We start from the raw sequence: 22,339 nt of genomic DNA on the forward strand, positions 1-22,339 counted from the left end.
AGCCAGAAAAAGGGATTTTCATCAAATTTATGAAGAATGTGAATATCGTAGCTGGACTTTTAACGCCTTCGCCAAGAAAGCAAGGGAGAGCCTCCCTCAGCTCAAACTGATCAAGTCAATACCTGATGTCATCTTTGTGCCCTCAGCCACGGTGCTGGCGCTTCTTTCCGTCAAGTTATCCAGGAAGATGTTTCTTGGTAAAATGGGTGACATGAAATAGATAGCTTTTCGCACTCTTCTCACGATCTGTGACAACACTTGCAGAAATTTGAGCTCCGATACTTGCAGAAACATAACTGATTTAAATGGAAATGCATTCCAAGTGAGGCGTGGCACATATTTACAGAATATGAATAAATTCTTGGAAACAAGGGTAGTACAGATTATAAATATCAACAATATTAAAAAATTATTGGGCACTTTACATTATAAAATTATGTTCAAGAAAATTATACACGATTATCATGCTTCTTAAAATGATGGTGACTAAAGTGTTCTATATAAACACAAGGATGCTGCATTTGTTCTCCATTTAACTTTAAATCTGATACCGTCCTCAAATTTCATCGCAAATTGTCATTTTTCATGCAAGTTGCGTAGCTTCCGATTTCTACTCCGTTTCCATCCTCGAAACTACTCGCGATTTCATATTCCCGCACATCGGATCATTACAGTAAAATAACTGAGAAACACAACAGCTCAATCACACACAACATCGGAATAAAACCCGATGGTCCTCCTCGTGCAATCTTGAATGCTCAATAACTCAACATCAAAAACTTCGAACTGTTTGGAGCTAAAGAAAGTGGAAGGCCCCACCTGTTAATGTTTTCCTCATCAGTAATATAAATGTCAATGTATGAAGAAAAAATGAATGATTTTAGCTTTTTGCTAACAAGAACTTGTTCCAAGTATGATATTAGTAGCTACTAGTGTTGGTACTCACTGGTGGTCCTAGTTCTGGAGGAACGATCAGTCTTCGTTTACCTCCAGGCTTCATGTCCTGTATTCCTTCCTCAAATCCTGTACAAAAATTTGGCAACACCTTGGTTACGTCATCATAATATGGAGCCAGAGACGCAGCATATTACTGTTATTGAGCTTCACACAGCTGGGGTAATTCCGAGAATACCAGGGAGGGGATGAGATGGGAGGGGTAGGCGCTCAACAGGATTTAGAGGGAGAAGATAAATTTTTAGAAAAACTACTACTTAAGATTTTCCCTGAGCAGAGAGAAAGTCATTCATGTACTATTGGCTCAGTTCCGCCCCTGATGAACAATATATTCAATGGCTCACACTGCTCATGTGTACATGAGTGCGGCATTAGATAAGCACTGATAAGTATGTTCTAAAACTTAATTATAACTTTCTCATGTTTGTTACCTGGAATTAAGGCCTTAGTACCCATTCGAACTTTTGCAGGCGAACCTTGTAAGTAGGTACTATCTATACGCCGGCCAGATTCATTGTAACCAATGTAATGAAAAGTCACCTTTCAAAAAAAAAAAACAAAAGAATGGAAATTATCCTCTTGTTAGAGGATATACTTCTGTACAATGGAGATTAAAAAAACAAGCTATTGCAGAGAAGTTGACAGTATTCAAGACAACACTTATTGGTGGTATCGAGTAAACACATCTTGGATAAGGTTATTTCCACAAATAGCTGGAGTAATACAACTTAATATAAATAAATGGATCTAATTCTAAGCAATTAACTGGACTCATGATTCTCATTTTTATATAATCAATATCGATTTCAGAAAAGCAACACAAGGCATTCCCAAGCGAAACGAAGGCAAACCTGTTGGCCAGCCTTTGGACAATCACCCTTACCAACTTCAACGTCCCGAAAAATGAGACCTGAATCTCGCTTAACATAATCATCTGATGTCACTACTCTCACCGTAAAGCCTGAATTTACGGTAGTGATAAGGTTGTATGAATAAACCTCAAAAGGGAAAAGAGGAGTCAACGAGACAAGCAAGAATAAACCTTCTCTAACAAAATTAGGGAACTCATCAGGTACACCGTTCTCTTTCTGTATCCGCTTGTTCTGCTCTAAAAGGCGCCTCTCATCATATGGGTTTTGTTTCTTTGTCTTTCCACAAGATGGCAGCGCAGGAAATATACCGGAACCGACCAAGAGAACAAGGAGAAGCCTCCGCTTAGTATTCTCCTCAAATTTGAACGAGCTTTTAGTCTGTTCTCTAGCCATGTAGAGTTGACATAAGCAAGCAACCAGGGCAAATGAAGCACATTAATAATAGAGAAATATGGTTGCACTTGCGTAATCTCAAAATTGTCATTACCCGTTTCCCAGTAGATTACGGCGAGAACAAGAAACCGACAAGAGTCTCTTCTGAATGGAAAATGATCCGAGTGCTGGATAGATGGAAAAAGTAATGCCTGAATATTTTACTAACGCTGGATTTGACAAATAAGGGGCATATAAATAAAGTTCACGGATAAATGGAAATGGATGGTCGCATTATTCTTTCATCAGTAGTCCAAGGAATTCCAGCAAGAGGATGAGAAAGTTGAATTTTCAGAAAAGTAACAAAAAAATTTCAACTATTTTCACATTCTAGCTCGTTGTGTCGACCACTCTCCAGAGGCAGTAACAGCTACAAAATTTCACGTATTTGCATAATTTTTGGTGTGAGATTTAGAGTTTTATATTATTCTAACATCACTGTTTCTCATATATTTCAAGTGCCGCCGTTATCAGGATATCAGCAACCAACAAATCTTCAAACTTGAACAATGAGAGAAATTCTGTGCATTCGGTTTCAGAGCTTTACTGTTTGCCAGCAAAAACCGCAGGAAAATAACTCAAATTCACTTCGATTCATAAGATATAAAGAGTGACATCCTTACACAAATTTGATACACGGTCGAATGACTATACAATAACTCTCAAACGGCAACCAAATTACTTGCATAAATCCCAAAATACCGACTTAAGCCATGGAAAACAAAGATAGACTTACACGAGAGATGGCTCCCAGAGGAAAGAATGGGAAACGAGAGGAAAAACATGATCTTTCTATTTTTTCCTCACAAAATTTCAATATTTTGCAAGTGCAGCTTGAGCTTTATCCTTTTCCACATAAATGGACTACCATTTATACCCTTATCTTTCTTCCAGTATTCGACGTCTTTTTTTTCCGAGAAAGTTTCAGAATGCAATTTTACTGCAAAATTTATTCGGGACTTTGGTGTAAAAAATAAGAAATTTTTACTACATATGTTTCATTTGCTGGTTTATTATGCTTTAATGTCTGAAAATAAATATTTATGTGTCGGTTCTCGGCAAAAATGAATTAAATGCATGTCGGAAAATTGAATGAATAATTCGTGACAGGAAGTCGCGTTGAGTTTTATTGAAAATAAAAACATGAACAAAAAGTTTTATAAATAAAGTTCCCACCCTCATTTTGAATTCATCCCTTTTTAGAGTTTAGTCTCATCATATAGTATTTGAGTGTTTAGTTCTATAATATTTATGAGGTGTTTGTTCTCTTGTATTAACAGAGTGTGTGTTTTCTTTGAAAACACAGTGAGTTGTTGTACACCGTAAAATATTATAGTGAAATTCTTTTCATCTTGTCCGTGGTTTTTACCCTAATAATTTTTAGGGTTTTCTACGTAAATTTCGATATCCAGTTTATTCTTTATTTTCATATTTATTATCTCAAATTATCGCACGTGAGACCAACACCACTTGAAACAATTTGATGAAATGTACTCTTTGATACAGTTTAGTTTGATGGATGAGATAGTCAAAGTAGATATCTTTTGGTATAGTTTTAATATGCAAGATTAATTTTAATAGATAGTCAAAGTAGATATCTTTTGGTATAATTTTAATATGCAAGATTAATTTTATATTTGTCAAGATAATGTCCAATTATTATTTAAAATTACCTTCTTTTTTTTTTTACTAGATTAAGTTTAGAAGATAGGCGTGGATGACCGTCATTGTTGTTCTTTTGCAAATTCATTCAGTTTCGTTTTTCCCCCTCAATCACCTTGAATAACATCTATTTTATGTTTGAAGTGAAATTTATTTTACCTCTGTCTTTAATTATTTCTGTTTTTCCCGATTAATTAATCTGTCGACAGAATACATACTTTAATTCTGGAAAATTACTAATTTGATACATGTTTTATATTTTTCACATAAATATTTATGTATCACATTTAAATGTGCTTTTTGAATAATATATAATAATTAATTAAAAATTCAGAAATAAGACCGGTAAAGTGACGAAGATTTAACAACACTCGGTTTAGCAAGTAAATTTGAAAAGGACATTATCCATACACCAAACCATTGGACACTTGCCAAATCCAGTTATGAATATTTACTAACTTGTAAAGGATTGAAACAGAAACTCGACCAAAAGGGACAAAATGGAGTAATTTAAAGGATTTTGTAAGGCCAAATTTGCATTTTAAAAGAAAATGCATATAAATTCATGCCCTTTTGCTCCCGTAGGAAGGTAGGGACACAAAAACTTTGCCTCAATAAACATGTACATCGATTCCCATACTACCTATCTGACTGCTCCCCACCGAGCTTCCCATTTTCTTTCTCGTTACCTTTTGCTCCGAGTGGGTGCGAAGCCACAGGCATGAAAGCCTTGCTATTGCTGCCTGACTAGCAAACTGTACTCTACAGGCGAGGTTCACCTCAGCCATCATGTTCTGTCCCCCTATCTTAGTGTCACGATTTTCTTCGTATCCATCAAGGTCCGATTCATCAACTACCACAATCGAACCATAGTCAAGATCTTCAAGGTCCACATTTAAAGGGAAAATTAAACTTCTACGTTGTGAATTATCCGTGCAGGTTTTGACTTCCCGCTTCTTGAGTCTCATATAATAATCTAGAACCGCCTGGATTTTGTCATAGTCAAATGACAGCCATTATCCAAAGAATAAGTTTTAAAAACCAACAAGACAGTAAAAATAAGTCACGGGAAATTAATCACACCTGCCACTGGGAAGAGGCCAACAGAACTCTCGGCCTGATTGACCTCACATACTGAAATGCAGCATCGGGGGTCATCTTCTTGTGTTTGACCTATATTGATGCCATAAAATTTGAACCAAGAATCTCAAATAAAAAGTCTCAAGTGTGCTTATTACACAGATAAAGTCTCAATTGTGCTTATTTACACACGTACCAGGTAACAGAGAACAATTGTAGTGCTACGGCCACGGCCAGCCTTGCAGTGAACATAAGTAATTTTGTGACAAAGTGTATTGCCTGAAAAAAAATTAAAAAAAAAATAACATGACACTATTAAGGTAATAAAGTCAAGTTATAAATACCATTTAAATAGATGTAAAAAACATATAATAATTTATCAGGTAAGAACGAATTTTACTGTGAATGAATTCTACAGCTTGGCAAATATCCCCATACACAGGAGCAAAAAGATAATCTCTTGTAGGTATGACTAAGTGCTCAATGTTATAATCCTACAAAGAAGGCAAATATTGATCAGGTAAAATTAATAAACAAACAAGTATCTCAAGTTTTCTTGTACATGGAGTTGGTTAACAAATATGACCCAATGTGTAAAAATTGAGGGGCATTCGCAAACCATGAAATGTAAAGTATGTAGGAATTAAATAATATATCAATGTTTAGTGATTAAGAAAGCTGTGAGGTGTCCAATGAAAGTGTAACAAAAGTTTCAAATAATAAGCTTGAAGACATACATGATACAGGGAAGTTGGAACTAAAGTTTCATATGGTTCGTTCAAGGTAACCACACCACCTACACCAAGAGCTTTCAGGCGCGGAACATCATTGGGAAATGGTACAGCACCTAGCAAAATAAACTAGCGAAACGAAAGCAGCTTTAGAAATTTGATAATAATAAGAACAAAGGGAGGCGTCAAGAAACAATTATTAGAGGTAATCATGTCCATGTGAGTACTGCAAAATGCCAGTCAGTGACCATTCAAAAAAATTTCCAACGAGAGAATTGAAAGACGTAGAAGGATCAGCAAGAAACATCCCCAAGTTATACATTCAAGACATAGAAATCGCAACCAACGAGAAAGATCTCACCAGGGGTGGTCCTAGAAAATCAAGTTCACGGGGGATCTAATGCATATGGAAGGGGTAACACATGAGAAATTGCAAATATCATAATTTCATACAAAAAAAATTTCATGTACCCAGTACAATGCATGTGCTCATCCATGCTAAGGAAATTTGGTATGCATCCACCGGAAAAATACTAAAACTTTACTAAATTTGACCCCCAATTAAATGTATTCCTTTTTCTCATCCTTTTGATTAAGTTGGCTATCGCCAAAAATAAACTATACTAAGATTTTGACTTAAAAAGGGTATCGGAAACAGTCAAACCTACACTAGAAAGCAAACTATATCATTAGACCATATGCACCTTCAAGAACAACAGTCCACCAATAAAATTACAATCTGTGTTGCCAATATCAACTATCAAAGTCAAATCTAAGGCATGAACTAGAATTATAATCGGCAATAAAAAATGTGCAAATTTTATACTATAAATTGTAACTCATGTAGCCAAATTAAGCAAGAAACATTGAAACAATGTGTCGTAAATTTTATGTCTACCTCGTCGACCATATCCCACCACCGAAACTCGGACTGAATCTTATTTCTAACAACATTGTACAGCAACGTGGGATAGAAAAGAGCACGAGCCCCAGCTCCAACCAACGCTCGTTTCGCATCCCAAACAACAATAGCCCCTTCAGCAACACCACTGTAGACTTTCTGCTCCCCATTCTCACAACCTTCCTCACTCAGTTCCTCAATATACATTTCTCAAATCCAATAAACAGATCACCGACTGAAAATTGAACTAAATTTTGAAAAGCCCTATCTAGACACGTCAAATTAATTATAAGAAGCGAAAGACCGATTCAAAATCAACACAACCCTCCCTGATTACCAAACCAAGATTTGATCTTTCCACCAAATGATAAATTTCAAAAGCTGCCCACAGACAAAACTTTATAAAAAAAACCCTCAAAATGAAAAATAAATAAATCAAGAACACCGAAAATAAAATAAAGTCCCACCTTTTCACATCAAACAACAACAAACTCTCCTATTTCTCATTATTGTACAGAAAACCCGTAAATTCCAAGAAAAGAGAAGGAAATTAACATCAAGAATTAACAAGTTCTTGATCATGATTGAAGTTTCAACTCAATTCCCACCAAAAGGGATGTGAAAAATGATACGCTTAAAAATCAAGGAAAGGAACCTATTCGGAAGAATCTGAAACGCCAAGGGAACCTTTGAGGAGTTGTTGGGTGTAGTTTTCTTGCACAAAATCAAGAAATCTTGGAGAGAGCTCTCTCTGCCTTTCTTTTCTCACAAATACATGGCTCGAAACGGAATTAACGTTTTAGCCTATCTCGATAATGAAATAAACAGTGCGTATTCCTTTTTTCGGTAATTATAGTGCATATTTATTTATGGGAAACGTTAGTTATTCTGTAAAATCTCCATTAATTTCGGATCTGTAATATAATAAGAGTGGGTCTCATGTAAGACCGTCTCACGGATCTTATCTTGTGAGACGGGTCAACCCTACCCATTTTCACAATAAAAACTAATACTTTTAGCATAAAAAATAATATTTTTTCATGGATGACCCAAATAAGAGATCCGTCTCATAAATACGACCCGTGAGACCGTCTCACACAAGTTTTTGCCAAAGTTTTAACACGTATAAAAAATTTCCTAACGAGATGTAAAATCAATTCAAAATTATATTAAATTATTTATTTGGTATATTATTTCAAAATACATAAATTATAACTACTGGTCAAATGTCAGAAAAATTTTCTAATTGAAGTTCTAAAATTTGTTATAACTACTGGTCAAATTTAATTTTGCTTTAGATATTAAAATAATAGGTCTCTAGTGAGATTGTCTCACGAATCTTTATCTTTGACACGGGTCAACCATACCGATATTCACAATAAAAAATAATATTATTAGCATAAAAAGTAATATATTTTTTGGGTGACCCAAATAAGATATCTGTCTTAGAAAATATAACATGTGAGACTGTCTCACACAAGTTTTTGTCATATCAAAATTTTCAAGTTCGTTAAAATGAGGAACTCCTTGTTAAAATAAAGTAATCAAGTATATTTTTTTCTAAAAATAAATTAATCATTATAATTTAGATTTTTTAGAAACAAAATGAACGTATGAATTTTCAAACATAAATTAAGGAGACTAACAGAAAAGGCAGTGGCATTTTAGAGAACAGTGGATAATTTTGATTTAAAAAAAATGGAATAATTTTAATTCGTGTCGATGGGAAATCTTAAATTATATCCACAATGTTAGGTTTTACTTTATGTTGGGGATGGTTTAGGCTGTATAAATAAATATAATTAAACATCATTCAAACATATTTATTTAAATTATCGGTACGACAATTGAGTTGGTTGGTCTACTTAATATTATTCTTTATTTCCACCTTTTGGAATCAACTCTAATTTAGTTTAGTCCTTTTTACAATAATTTAGGGTTTGCAGTCTTCCATATTTTGGGATCAACTCTAATTTGGTTTGAAGAAAGTCACGAACCAGACAAGAGAGAAGAAATCTTCAAGCAAGCTCAATTACATGTTAGATTCGATCAAGAATCGAATATAAAATACAAGAAACAAATGAAGTCGTTCGTGAAATAAATTTTATAATATTTTCATAACATAATCTACAATATTAGGCACAATATGTCGAGTATCAAAATAAATAGATAATAAGTTGAATAAGTTTATCTTTGAATTGACGAACATCACACTCTAAATAGAGTTTGTATGTCAAAACTGCACCAAAATATAGGCAAACAAAATATCAACAAACAAATTTGTTGTAATGTAAAATAAAATAGTATTTCTATTGGCAAGATAAATATAAATTGGAAAAATAAATTTGTTATGAAATAATGAAATAAACAAACGGTTGAACCAGTAGCAAATTAAGCACAAATTCACTACTTCGGCGAACTCAAATCGTACATTCACTTTATCACCAAAACTTAACGGATGACAAATGAAAAGCTAAGTAATACAGTGAGGGCTTGAATATGTTTTTAAAATATATATAGATTTAGTAAATTTACACATTATTAATAAGCTATAAAATGCACACCAAAAGTCATGTAAGATTTAACTCAATTAATCTCGCAATTAACTCAAGAATATTAAAAGCCAAAAGTCTCCAAATAACTCAAAAATATGAAAAATCAAAAGACTCTCACAATCATGAATCACGATTAACTCAAGAATGTGGAGAACAAAAGACATTCTTACATTCATGAGTCATAATTTTCATTCAAACATTAAATTTAATTCAAATTCCAACATTTGTTCAATAAAATTCTTCATATAATATAATTTTATTCCAATTTATATATATTTAATATAAAACACATTTGAAAACTGATAGGAACGACCAGGGGGTAATCGTTGAGCTACAATAGCTCGGTTCTTGAAATATTGAACACCGATGAATTAAATCGAGTTTGGTTAAAAACCAAGCGGAATATACTCGAAATAATCCTTCGTAGAACCCGATTATTTATTTTGTAAACCATTTAAAAAATATGAAAGTTGAATGAGTAAAAATATATCAGTTGAAGCATTTTATCAAACATTTGTACACAATATTTTTGTATTTGACGAACACATAAAATGATTCAACAATGCATCCTTAAAACAATGAAAATGATAAGTAAATGCAATAAACAAATAGACACGAATTTGTTTATGGATGTTCGAAGATTTCAACACTCCTACGTCACCCCCTTCTTCCCCTCGGGAAGGATTCACTAGAAGACTTTGATTTATACAACAACTTGTACAAACACATTCGGCTAGGACTTAGCCACTGCCTAAACTGAACTCCTAGCACTGAAGATTGTAGGCAGCACCTCACAATCAGCATATTGTTTAATGTCTCATATGCAAAGACTACATACACAAGTTTTACGTCTTTGTGCAAGACTCACTCAACTAATCTTTGAACTTCAACTCTCTTGTATATGTGTGAGTGATCGTGTGTATGAGGAATTTATCCTTTACAGTGTACATCTCAAATGTATCCTCACACAAGGGCTTGTGTTCTCAACTAGCTGATTTATTCATGCTAACTGCCCATGATTTTAATCCACTTAAAAAGCTCTTGTTTGATCTTCAATATGTTGTATTTATTAGCCCCAACAATGATATATACGTTAGACACAAGAATATGACCGTTTGGAAAGTGTCTGTACTGTTTTTGAAATTGCAACGGTCAAATTCAGCTTGCTGGGCATTTTCCCGACTGGTCAACTGGTCAACTCAACTGGTCGTTCAGTTCAACTGATCAGCAGCTGGTTCAGTTCAGTTGGTTGGTCAGCTGGTCAGCAGCTGGTTCAGTTGGTTCAATTTCAGCTGGTGTGCTGAAATCAGTTGTGCAGAACCAGTAGCTTCATTGTCATTTATCAGCATCGTGAACTTCGATTCAGACTTTTACTTCTGAAGATGATTTGTAGATCTTTGTCTTATCTTTCCAACGCATACTGAATCGCTTCGTTTCGATAACCGAGGTGAGAGATATGACCAAAATACCGCAGCTGCTCAAACCCAACTGATTGCTGTTTTCGTGTGATCAGTTCGGTAATTGAGCGATCAGTTAGACCATGATAACATCCGATTTGTCCAACTGACGTTAGATACGACTTGTTCCAAATTGAGTTTTCAGATCAGTCCATTTGACGAAATGTCATTTGAATCATCCAATTAAGAGTATCATCAAAACACCGAAGCTTGCCAGAAATTCAGTTTGTGCATAATTCAGTTTCAGCTTGCTTCTTGTGTTTGCAACTTCACACTTGAGTAAATATGTTAGAAACACAATAACAAGTTTTGTTAACATCAAAATCAAGATTGCGAACATGAAATGTTCCAACAAAAATTTTCACTCACAAATTGTGTTCGTCGAGCATGAGGTTGGATAGGATGTTTTATCCTACTCAACCCTTCAATTGGCATTATTTATTCAAGACATGTAATTTTTTATCCACCAAATATATGATCACTCGCTGCATTTTATCAAACCTACTTTGTTTTTAAACGTGTAATAATCGTTATGATGTCGCGTCACAAAAATTTTAATGAACCAAAGTCAACTAAAATAATTTTCAATATCAAACATTGCATACACATATGCATATTAGGTTTCGACAAACTCTGAAATGGCCCGAATACTATTCTGAACTCGTTCAATTGCATGAATTGTGTATGTATGAGGGGGAAAGAATTGAAGATTATGTATGATAATTGACAAATATTATGTGCTATCTGCTCACCACCACCTATTTGACTGCTAGTTTCATTAGAAATAATCCACAACACCTTTTTGACAATCCATAGACAAACAACGAAAAGGTTAAGAAAAGAGTAACAAATCACAGGTTTATGCATCTCTAACCTCGTGATATTTTACCAATTTTTCTTCCATTTCTTGTTGTTGAGGGAGATGGATATAATTTCGAAATATTGATTAGGGGTGATATGATGTTATAATTGTAAATTACAATACAATTAATAATAGAATAAATTATATTTAATATCATATTTGAACCAATGCCTATCTCGATCTCGCTCAGATAAGGTTATATTACAAGTTCTTTAAATCATATTATTCTCCTATTTATGTGCTACGAAATTCATTTTGGACATTGAGTATTACCATCTATTGTGAACATTTTGACACATTTGAAACAAGATAATAACAGCGATACCTGTAACAATTTAACACAAAATTTTACACAAACAAACTAAACATTATCTGAAATTTATTAAGATTTGTAATAAATAGCAATGTAAGAAGTCGAGAGAAAAATAAAAAAAATTCTGAAAGTTTTTTATTTGAAATTGAGGAAGATGTGTTTATATTAAAAAATAAATTGACAATGTTAATTACCCTTTAAAAAATAAAACTTAATTAACAGTTCAGAAAATGTTATTTGAGATTTCAGTAAAGGAAAAATTATTAAATAAACTTTTCAGGAAATCAAAGCTTATTTGATTTTTCAGAATGTCAAAGATCATTTGAATTTTCAGAAAGTCGAAAGATCAATTGAAACTCACTTCATATATACATATCATTTAATTAAAACTGATATGCTCCAAAGTAAAGTACTCGAGCTAATTAATTTTTCATTCACTTTGTAAAATAAAAAAAATTTAAAAAGTTCAAAGCTTGTGGACTATCTCGGATCCGAAACTAATAAACCAACTGGTAGTACTCTGTACCGTCGCATAAACTAAATCGACACACTTTCAATTCATCTATTCTTTACAAAATGCCCATATCTACATGCACCCTCCTCGATCACGATTTGGGACGACTGGTCTCGACAGGTTGGCGGCTGGGGGCAGCGCGGGTTGCTGCAGCCACATGCTCGCACCGGGGGCACATTGTCAGCGTTGTTGGAGGGTAAAATTGCGGGGAGAGCTTCAGAGCCCGAAGGTCGTTCACTTCCTTTTGCAATCGCCTGTTTTCCTCCGTCAAATTCTCGCAACGGCGTCTCAAGTACTCGCAATCTACCTCTGTTTGCTTCAACTTTGTCCTGAACCATCCACACATTCAATACACAAATTGAGATCAAGGATACTATCTAGCATATCTTTGTGGGTACTTGATGGAAAGTTCCGTCGAGTTCTACTAAAATAAAGAAATTTTCAACAAATAAAACAAAATATAAAATTACATAAAATTTGGTTTCAAGCTGACTAATTGATTATCATAATCTGATCTTCTTCTTCCTTTTTTTTAATCTAAATCAAATACATATTTTATAAAATTTCGTATTTGGTCAATCTCATTATTTCGCAAAAGATCCGTACAGTTATTACCAACCTTGCCCTTCTGTTCTGAAACCACACCTCGACCTGCCGAGGCCTCAGATTTAGCTGTTTCGCTAGTCCCATTTTTTGCTTCTGAAATTTTTTTAAAAAAATGATAATAAAGAAAGCAATTTAATTTTGATAATTAGTGCTAAATAAATTGGAAATTTATTCGCCGAAACATCCATAACTCTCGGGATATTTTCGTAAAAGGCCACTACTCACTGGATTCAGAGTGCTGTGCTCCTTGAAAGTCACTTCCAGCACCGCCGCCTGTTCCTTGGACAGGCGGAGCTTCTTCCTCGACGCCGCGTCGCCTCCGTCTTCCTCTATCTCCATGGAGCTGCTCGCCGCTCTCTCTCCGTCGTTCGCTTCCCTATCACTTCTCTTACCGCTTATGCTTGAAACTGTGCTGTTTGGGGATGTAACAATCACTTCTTCATCGCATTCTACTACAGTTAATGTTCGATTTATATCGATCCCACCAAGAAATATTCTGGGCTCCGCCTGGAGAGCTGAAAGTTTCAAGATTGAAAAGATCTCCTTTTAGATTTTCAGGATAGATGAAAAGACTAACTTTAACTATGCTATGCATGCAATATTTCATTGTTAACTAGTAACAGAGGATAACAATTACCACTTAATTTTAAGGGTATGAGTTAAGTAATTTGGCTAAATAACAATCAAATTTCGGACATTGAAAGTTAAAATCTTATATAAATTCAGCTCAGATTTGAACGAAAATCAACATGCAAAGATATGGTAAAATAAAAAAATACCAATTTGATCTAAACCAATTCAGATACCTGCGACAGTTTGAAATGCATCAGTTCTTGAATTTTTTTGCAGCTGCATAAAAGGTGAAGGAGATCTAAACAGATTCAACGACAAGGGGGCCGCTGCCGCTAGGCGCGTGGCGGAAGGCGGAGGAAGAGGGTCAGGATTCAGATTCTCCGGGCATCTTAAGCTCAAACTCAACCCTAAACAATCATCTTTTTTTGCCATCTCCCCTTTTTTTTTTCCTCTCTCCCCCTTTTCTTCTCACAATTCAAAAGAAAAGATACCAAACCAACTTTTGTTTCTCTCTTTTGGAGATAATAATTTTATAGAGAGTTTGTTCGAATCCAAGAGAACAAGAGAGGCTTCCGAAATGGGCTAATTTATTTATTTATTTTTCAAGAAAAGGTTACAGCTTTTTCATAATTGATGATTCTGGCAAAAAATATTGATCACAATGAAAATTTTAAATGACATAGGTCAGAACCTACACACACGCGTATATATATATATATATATATATATATATATATATATATGGCATACATATATGTATGTGTATGTACATGAGGTGTATAGAGATACAAGAGAAATGTTCAATGATACCCGTGTCAGATATGTGTGTTGGGTCAATCATGATGACAGGATTTGGCTTTGATTTTTTGAGTTTCGTTTTTGCAGTTTTGCATGGGATTTGACTTGACTAGTGCCTACATCTATTCAATGTTCAATCTTGGGGTTTTAGTCCTTGTTTGGGACAAACGAATTGCGAATTTACTTCAAGAAAAGTGGTACAAGCGTTATCTAAAATGAAATATTTACCAAAATTTGGATCGGTGAATCTTTTGGTGGGGCATTCAACAAGAAAACTTATAATCAGATTTCTCCAAACATGTCCCAAAGACTTGTTCGAGTTACCAAAAGGCTAACCATGGTTAAGTCAAATCTTGCTTTTCTGCGAGACTCCCCATTTAAAAGGGCTTTTACCGGAGCGGTCTCACTTTATAAATTTCTTTTTCTTGACTTGAAAATAATATATTATTAAATTATAAGTCAAATTTGAATTTATTGGTGAAAGAACCCCGGTCAGATATAAAACACACAGTGAAAAAAAGAAAAAAGACAAAATCTTGTTATGATATAATAATTTTTTTCTAAACAATTTTTTTTTTACACGGCACCATTGGATGGAACCCACAAGCGTGTAAGAAACGTGAAGTGCGGTTTGGTTTTGTCTCTTTGAGGTTTAATGCTTAAATTTATTAAACAATTTATGAGACTAATTAAAACAATTAATTAATGATGTACAAATACTACGTTACGAGACAGTCCTCTAACTCGGAAACCGGTTTCTGTCGTGTTAATCGCTAGCAAGATGTGACAAAGTAATAAATTCAATCAAATTAAATATATTATTATTATTTAATTATTATTATTTCAAATCAAAGTCAAACATTTTAATAATCTTAAAAATTTTTTTGTCATAACGTAATCTCATCAATCCAAATAAACGGACTCAATGAAAATGATGTGATATTATTTTCGATTATTTATAGTTTATCTGACATTTTTCTCAAATTTGGTACAAAATTTCGAAATCTAATTATAACTATCTCATCTTCAATCTTAAAAATAATAATAATGTGATTAGATATAATTCAGGTAGTTCCATTTTCGGGGATATTTATATTTTAGTCCTCTTTTAAAAAATATCACCACTACGAATTTATCAATTTGAAAGCTCGCATTTCCTTTGTTTTTCGAAATTTCTAAGTAATAACCATGCATTTTCTTACACGCGCATTCTTTTTATAAATTTGCAATATTTAGGAAAAATCAAAATTTTTCGTTGTTTATATATTTTTATTTATTTATTATTTTAATCATTTAGAGTGTTAAATTTCAGTCTTAATCTATGTTCACTTTTGATAATTTTAGATATTTTTCTATTAAAACATTGATGTAATATTACGTGGAACATTATCATATTGATGTCACACTAGTGTTTCATCGTAACCACGTCAGAAAAAAATACTACAATTTGGGAACAAAACAAAGAAAATTGATTAATATAGAATTTGACAATATAAGCGATTAATTACAAAGAAACAAATATAAATAATCAAATTAGAATTTTCAAAAATATTAATACAAAAAATTTATTTGTGTACGATAAAATTATTCTTTTTTAGTATGAATAGATGTTTAGGGTTCATGTTATTGGTATATATATTCTTATCAATAATTTTAAGGCATGCTCAATGGTTAGAGGATGTTGGTGAGATGAAGTCGATAAATGTATCTCATTGTTCTTCCGCAAAGGTGATATTATATAAAAATATTAATTTTTTATTTGAATTTTTTACTTAATTTAAAAATGTAATCAAGAAAAAATAAAATTTGTACATAATTTTAAAAATTAAAGTTACACATAATAATATAAAATTCTACAAAAAAAGTCCACGAAATAATATATATATATATATATATAGACTGAAAAATAAGTACTAAAGCACTTCACGGTAGGGGTGTCAATCGTGTCGGGTGGGTTGGGTTTTGAGTCAACCCACGAATTTTCTTTATTTTTTTTCAACCCGAATCCGAAAACTCTCAACCTAAACACGAACCCGTCTAACTCGCCTAACCTGAATTTTATTTATTTATTTTATTATTTAAAAAAATTAATGAAAAAAATCGGGAAAAAATAATAATATTATTTAAACACATAATAATAAAATTTCTGATTTAAATATGAAAGTTTAATTATAGAACATTAAAAGTATATTTACTAAATCAAATAAACAATTATTAAAAAATAAAAAATATATACAAAATAAATATTAAATGATGAAAATTTATCATATAAATATAAAATAAATTTTGTTCAAACATACAATATATAAAAATATAAGTAATATTTTCAACAACAAAAAAATCGGATCAACCTATGACCCAATCCGAAATCCGTCTAATATGGCACTAACCCGAACACATCCTAATCTGAACCCAACCCGAATCCAAAAAACTCTAACCCGAACTTGATTTTTTCGTGTTAAGTCACGTACGGATCCTGTGCATTTGACACCCCTACTTCACGGCACGAAGGAAATCCGCATAGACCACCTAGACCATCATACGAGGATTGCTTCGTGGCACCTTGAAGGGGCGAGCATTTAATACATGGGTTGACAATTTCTGATGATTTGTTTTATGAAATTACCCAAAATTTGCAATGATCAATAAATGACAAAAAACTGGTGTTCTAAAAGAATGGGAGTGTAGTTCAAATCATAATTTTCCATTATGTTAAAGAAGAAAGAATAAATTCCCAGAAAAAAATATTAAAAAAAACATTAAATTTAAAATGCAAAGGTAGATTCACTAGCAATGACGTACCATCACCCCTGGTCTACAACCGAAGATTAAGGTTAGCATGAGCGTATTTATACCAGAATATTTGGTTAAAAGAAGAACTATTTATTAAATTACATATTTTATCGCGCACTTCCGTCACAATATCATACAATCCCATGCCTGAATTTTGACAAATTTTGTATCATTAATTTTTTGAACATATCAATTCTTTTGAAGATACTCATTCTCCACGAAGTCGTAATTTTTATAAATAACCAAAATAATTTATTCAGAATATAACGAAATTTTTTTATATCGATTTTGACTTATGTTTGCCCTTTAGTGATTCATTAAGTTTCTTTGAACTTTTATTAATAAAATCAACATCAATTGATTATCCCGGTTCTATATCACAAGATTATATTCAATATTTTAAACAATAATAATAATAATAATAAATGGAGGTAATTGTTTTTTAAAAAAGGTAGTGCAATGGAAAATATTTTTATTCATATAAAAGAAAAGCATATCAGGGGGGATTTGGATGCGGAGGAATATCGGTTTACTGGGAGAGTAGTTGTTGGTGAGGTTGAATCACGTGGGGGGAACAACATAGTTCACGTGCGATGGTCGACACGTGGCAACAGGTGGGACCACATGAAAAGTCTCGTGCATTGCACCATGCCTCTCTCAAGCCCGACACCCACTTTGCCTACAATCATTGGATACTCCCTCTTTATGTCATCGTCACCATTCCTCATCTATTCTTATCCACTCTCCTACGAAGACCCTTGTTCGCACGCGCCATTCTACCACTCGTGTGATAGCTATGTCACATTTTTTTAATTTATACGGCCAAAATTATATTAATGAACTGTTTTGTTATATTCAAGAAAAAACGGAATTTTAAAAATGTTGTGTTTTAACAATTAAATTTTTTTTTAATGTGAAATGATTTAAACTATGAATACGAAGTTTAGATTTTATTTACTTTTGTGTTTAAGAAAGCTAGACACCAAATCAATATGTGATCAGCGGAGTTGGTCCTCCTTGTAAATACATACGAACGATATATTGGAATTAACCACCTTCTTCAATCTCTTATATCAGGTCCACGAATAAAAACTGAATTTCTCGTATAGATTGCACTGAAGATCTAAACGAAGTTTGTTTCGCTAATAAATGGTCGGAATTTAAAATTCCGGAAGGCGGCGGCGACAATCGACAGTAACACTAGGGGTGTAAACGAACCGAACACGTTCACGAAATTTTCGAGCCGGTTCGAATAATATATGGTTCGAATTCGAAATTATCGAATTCGAGCCGAACTCGAACATGTTCGAATATTTTTTAAATCGAATTCGAGCTAAAATTGTATTGTTCGCGAAATAAATAAAATATTATTAAGTACATATATATAATATTATTAAGTATTATTAAGTGTGTGTGTGTGTGTATTATATTCATGTATTGAGGTCCACCATTTCTAGCAGTGATTCGAATTATTCGATTTAATATTTGAAAAGTTCGAATCAAATTCGATTCCTTTACAGCCCTAGGTAGCACAGAAGAGATGCAATGGAAGGTGTCGTCCAAATCCCTAGAAGGAGGCGGTCGATTTTTTGTGTGTGAGAGAGATATAGATTTTTTTGGAACAAAAACTTATCTGCAAAAATTATGTTATTTCAAATAAAACCCTTAAAGAAATATTTATAAATTTTAATTCATGATCTAATCAAAACTCTTCTTGAATCAAGATATTATATTTTCATTATTAAAAAACTCTCACGTAAGTATTCCTCAGTCTTGAAAATATCATGCATAATTAAATTATTATCAAAATTTGATAATAATACATATACACATACACATATATTTATTTATACTTTAAATTAAATAATTTTTATTTAATTACTCAATTAATTATTAATTAATTAATATATGCTAGACTATTCTAGAATGTTCAATGAAAATTTTGCAATTAGCAGTTACTCTTATTAATTTGCTATTTAATTAGCACATTTTAAATTTGTTAAATAAATAATTGTGAACTCATTATAACATCGATCGATAATCAAACAACACCAATGTATTGAGGATACAAATCTCGTTCACATAATGAAAATTAGAATTTTGGAGTGTGCCGATCCATTTTTTGTTTGTGCCAGTTTTGTGGACGCTTTAACTAACACATGAATTTCCATTATCCTCGCTTTACTATCAGTCAAGCTAAATTCAACAAATTTCATTACATGAAATCAATTTATAAACTATTTTATAAGAAATTTGTTTGATCTACAACAAATTAAATTCAAAATATTCAACTCCTTAAATTTGATTATCCCAACGGGGACACAAAAACCAATACTCGTGTGGCCTTCAATGGTTCATGAATACAACTTGCCGTGAGTTCACGTGATTTAGAAAAACATTTGTTCCTATTCGAGCTTATCCTGATTAGCCAAATTTTTTTCATCAACCCTTTGATCAAGAACGTCAGAACTCAAGTCTGATCACACCCATCAGATCATGGTAAGAGCGTCTAGAGCAACACCCCATGATCTCCTGAATATCTTTGATAGTTGAATGCAAGAACATTGAATTATAGTTAGCATACAGTACGATCTCTTCGATTCATACCCGACCGAATATGCATGATATATCGAGAGTTGCAAACGAATTTCATAACGATGTGATCTATCTTTGAGTAATAACAGTGATATGATATGTGCAACTGAGGAAACCCCTTTCCCAAATGCATATTCTTACTCTAGTTAGAGATTTTTTGCAATATTAACTCATCAGATAACAAGAAATATCTTCACTAACGTGAGAGCGGGTGAATCCCGACTACAATACATTGAGTCATACTTATTTCGAAACTACATCAAATCTCGCCACTTGATAACCCTCAATGAACTAGATAAATGGGTCAAGTGTAAGCTAATGCGTAGAGCCTCTGCGTTATCCAGAATCAAAAGATTAATGATATACAACTATATCAGATACGGTGGACAATATATATGCTCCACTAGTAATTTCGACATATATGCTCCACTAGTAATTTCGACATGCAATCTTCGTGTTTGGAATATATTGTTCTATTTTTGAAATACTTTTCCACTACCATTTTATTTGAAATTAAGTCTAGGGTTATTTTCGAAGTGTAATTAAGTGTAGGGTTATTTTTCAAATCTATAGTTGAACTTCGAATGCTCCATTTATAATTTTAAAATTGGGTTCCTTCTTTTAGCATATATTTGAAATTCTAAAACGAATTTCACGATGCGATTACTCTTATTAAATAGAGAAAATACATCCTAAATTTTTATGACTTAAATGAAATCTTGACATATATTTGGACATCCAAATAGGATGATGCTATATAGGGAGAGATACATAAGCCATAAATAAATTAATATTTTTAAATATGTATTAATCAAAAGTTTTTTTTTTAAAAAAAAAACTCAGATAATTTTTTTGCTTTTTTCATTTGTTTTTTTCGAGTAAAACAATTTTGTGGTGGTGGGGTGGACGGGGTGTAATCACGGGTTCACGTGGGGGTGGTGTGGTTCTATATAAAAAAAAAGTGGAGGGGAGAAAAAAAAAATGATGTAAAAAAAGAGTCCACGTGCAGTTCTGTGGCACCCTTGTTGCTTTAACAAGTCGCAGATTCTATTTATTCATGATTCTATATTTATTCTCTTCATTATTTAAATGAAATGAGATGAATTATTTTTTTTTTAAAAAATAAGTAATATTTTGATCCTAGCTCAGATATTATCAACGAATAAGTTCTTTGTGAGACGATTTCATAATTTTTTATCTGTGAGACGAATCAATAATATCGATATTCACAATAAAAAATAATATTTTTTTATGGATGACCCAAGTAAGAGATCCATCTCATAAAATACGACCCGTGAGATCATTTCACACAAATTTTTGTCATTATCTATACTGAGACAGTTACCATCTTTACTCAACGCGTATGCTTTGTTGATTGTTGAGAAATTTAATAAATTCTGATCTCCACTATAATTTTATATATAGTATTTACATATTTTATTTTTCTTGAAATTTTAATTTTGATGAATATTGACTGTCAGTTCTCTTGAACTTCACCACATATATCCGATATTAGTGTTCTGAAAAAAAAAATGTAAGTGGAAACCTACTGAAAAAACAAAGGAGAAACCAGTGGGTTATTTGGAAATGATGATAGATTGAGATATGTAATAATTGTTTATTTGTTAATTCCAAAAAAGGTACAAACTATATGCAATCATTGCACTTTGGATTGTGCATTATCTTTCTTTGTCGAAATATAATAATTCAGCATTTGAAAATTAAAGACACTTACTATTTTCTCCGATCATCGATTTGTTTTTTTGTGTGTTCAGTCTCTGAGTACTTTTTTAGTATCACATTTCTACATAAAGTATACCACATTTCCACATGAAGTGTACCACATTTTGTATGATATAGTACAATAATTTTGTGGATAGAGAGTGAACCCAAAAAAATGTTTTGATTGAAAATTTTTCACCAACTTCCCTTACTATTTTCTCTCCTAATTTTATTATAATTTGTTAATACCATATATTAATTCGATAGTTATTACATAATATAAATATTTTATTGTGAGGGCAAAACTGGAACAACGAATAAGTGAAACGGAAGTTTGAGCTCTAAACAGATTTGGTTTTTTTCATATTAGAACGCGTCAAAAAATACGTGGTACTACGATAATTGGATGAATAATACCAAATAATGAAGATGTTCGATAATCGTTTTGATTATTTGTTCGAAAACTACAATCTTTAATTCTAAAACTAAATTATTTTCTCGTATATGAGAATACTCCCACATGCATGTGTTTTATATAAAAATTTAGAGAAAAATATATTATAAATTTTGAAATCGAAATGATATGAAAAAATAGAATGTGAAGAAAAATATGATATAAAATAGTTGGATGGCCAGAAGTATTTTGAGAATAAAAGAACTTCACCACTATACTAATGATTTAACTTGAATAAATACTAAGATATATCATAGTGATATTTATTGTTATTATTATTATTATTATTATTATTATTATTATTATTATTATTAATATTTTGAAGGTAGAGTAGATGCTACCTGTGGAGGTAGTGTCCTCACAGAATCTCAGCCATTGATTTTACATGGTGATTAAATCTGGGCCTTTAATCACTTCATGGGGTGTATGTGTGTTTAAATCTGGGCCTTTGATCACTTCATGGGG

General features: G+C 32.5%; 3 protein-coding genes across 3 annotated transcripts; all 3 read right to left on the bottom strand.

Annotated features, from left to right (window-relative positions):
• Positions 1-390: 390 nt before the first annotated feature.
• On the bottom strand, positions 391-3,154 carry LOC140826678 (peptidyl-prolyl cis-trans isomerase FKBP20-2, chloroplastic). Its single transcript, XM_073189182.1, has 7 exons — positions 2,995-3,154; positions 2,314-2,386; positions 1,997-2,211; positions 1,806-1,915; positions 1,386-1,494; positions 947-1,023; positions 391-819 (listed from the first exon to the last, which is right to left on the bottom strand). Exons 1-7 carry the CDS (start codon positions 3,041-3,043, stop codon positions 700-702), a joined length of 753 nt encoding a protein of 250 aa, XP_073045283.1. The 5' UTR covers positions 3,044-3,154; the 3' UTR covers positions 391-699.
• A 1,356-nt stretch (positions 3,155-4,510) lies between these two features.
• LOC140826677 (phosphatidylglycerophosphate phosphatase PTPMT2-like) lies at positions 4,511-7,447 on the bottom strand. Its single transcript, XM_073189181.1, has 6 exons — positions 6,630-7,447; positions 5,738-5,860; positions 5,401-5,494; positions 5,197-5,279; positions 5,004-5,093; positions 4,511-4,906 (listed from the first exon to the last, which is right to left on the bottom strand). The coding sequence occupies exons 1-6, from the start codon at positions 6,837-6,839 to the stop codon at positions 4,532-4,534; spliced, it is 975 nt and encodes a 324-aa protein (XP_073045282.1). The 5' UTR covers positions 6,840-7,447; the 3' UTR covers positions 4,511-4,531.
• A 4,755-nt stretch (positions 7,448-12,202) lies between these two features.
• LOC140828289 (homeobox-leucine zipper protein HAT4-like) lies at positions 12,203-14,164 on the bottom strand. The gene is made up of 4 exons (XM_073191275.1): positions 13,746-14,164; positions 13,165-13,454; positions 12,953-13,032; positions 12,203-12,662 (listed from the first exon to the last, which is right to left on the bottom strand). The coding sequence occupies exons 1-4, from the start codon at positions 13,942-13,944 to the stop codon at positions 12,425-12,427; spliced, it is 807 nt and encodes a 268-aa protein (XP_073047376.1). The 5' UTR covers positions 13,945-14,164; the 3' UTR covers positions 12,203-12,424.
• Positions 14,165-22,339: the final 8,175 nt, after the last annotated feature.

This window comes from Primulina eburnea, chromosome 3 (assembly GCF_022965805.1).
Source record: "Primulina eburnea isolate SZY01 chromosome 3, ASM2296580v1, whole genome shotgun sequence".
NCBI lineage: Eukaryota > Viridiplantae > Streptophyta > Magnoliopsida > Lamiales > Gesneriaceae > Primulina > Primulina eburnea.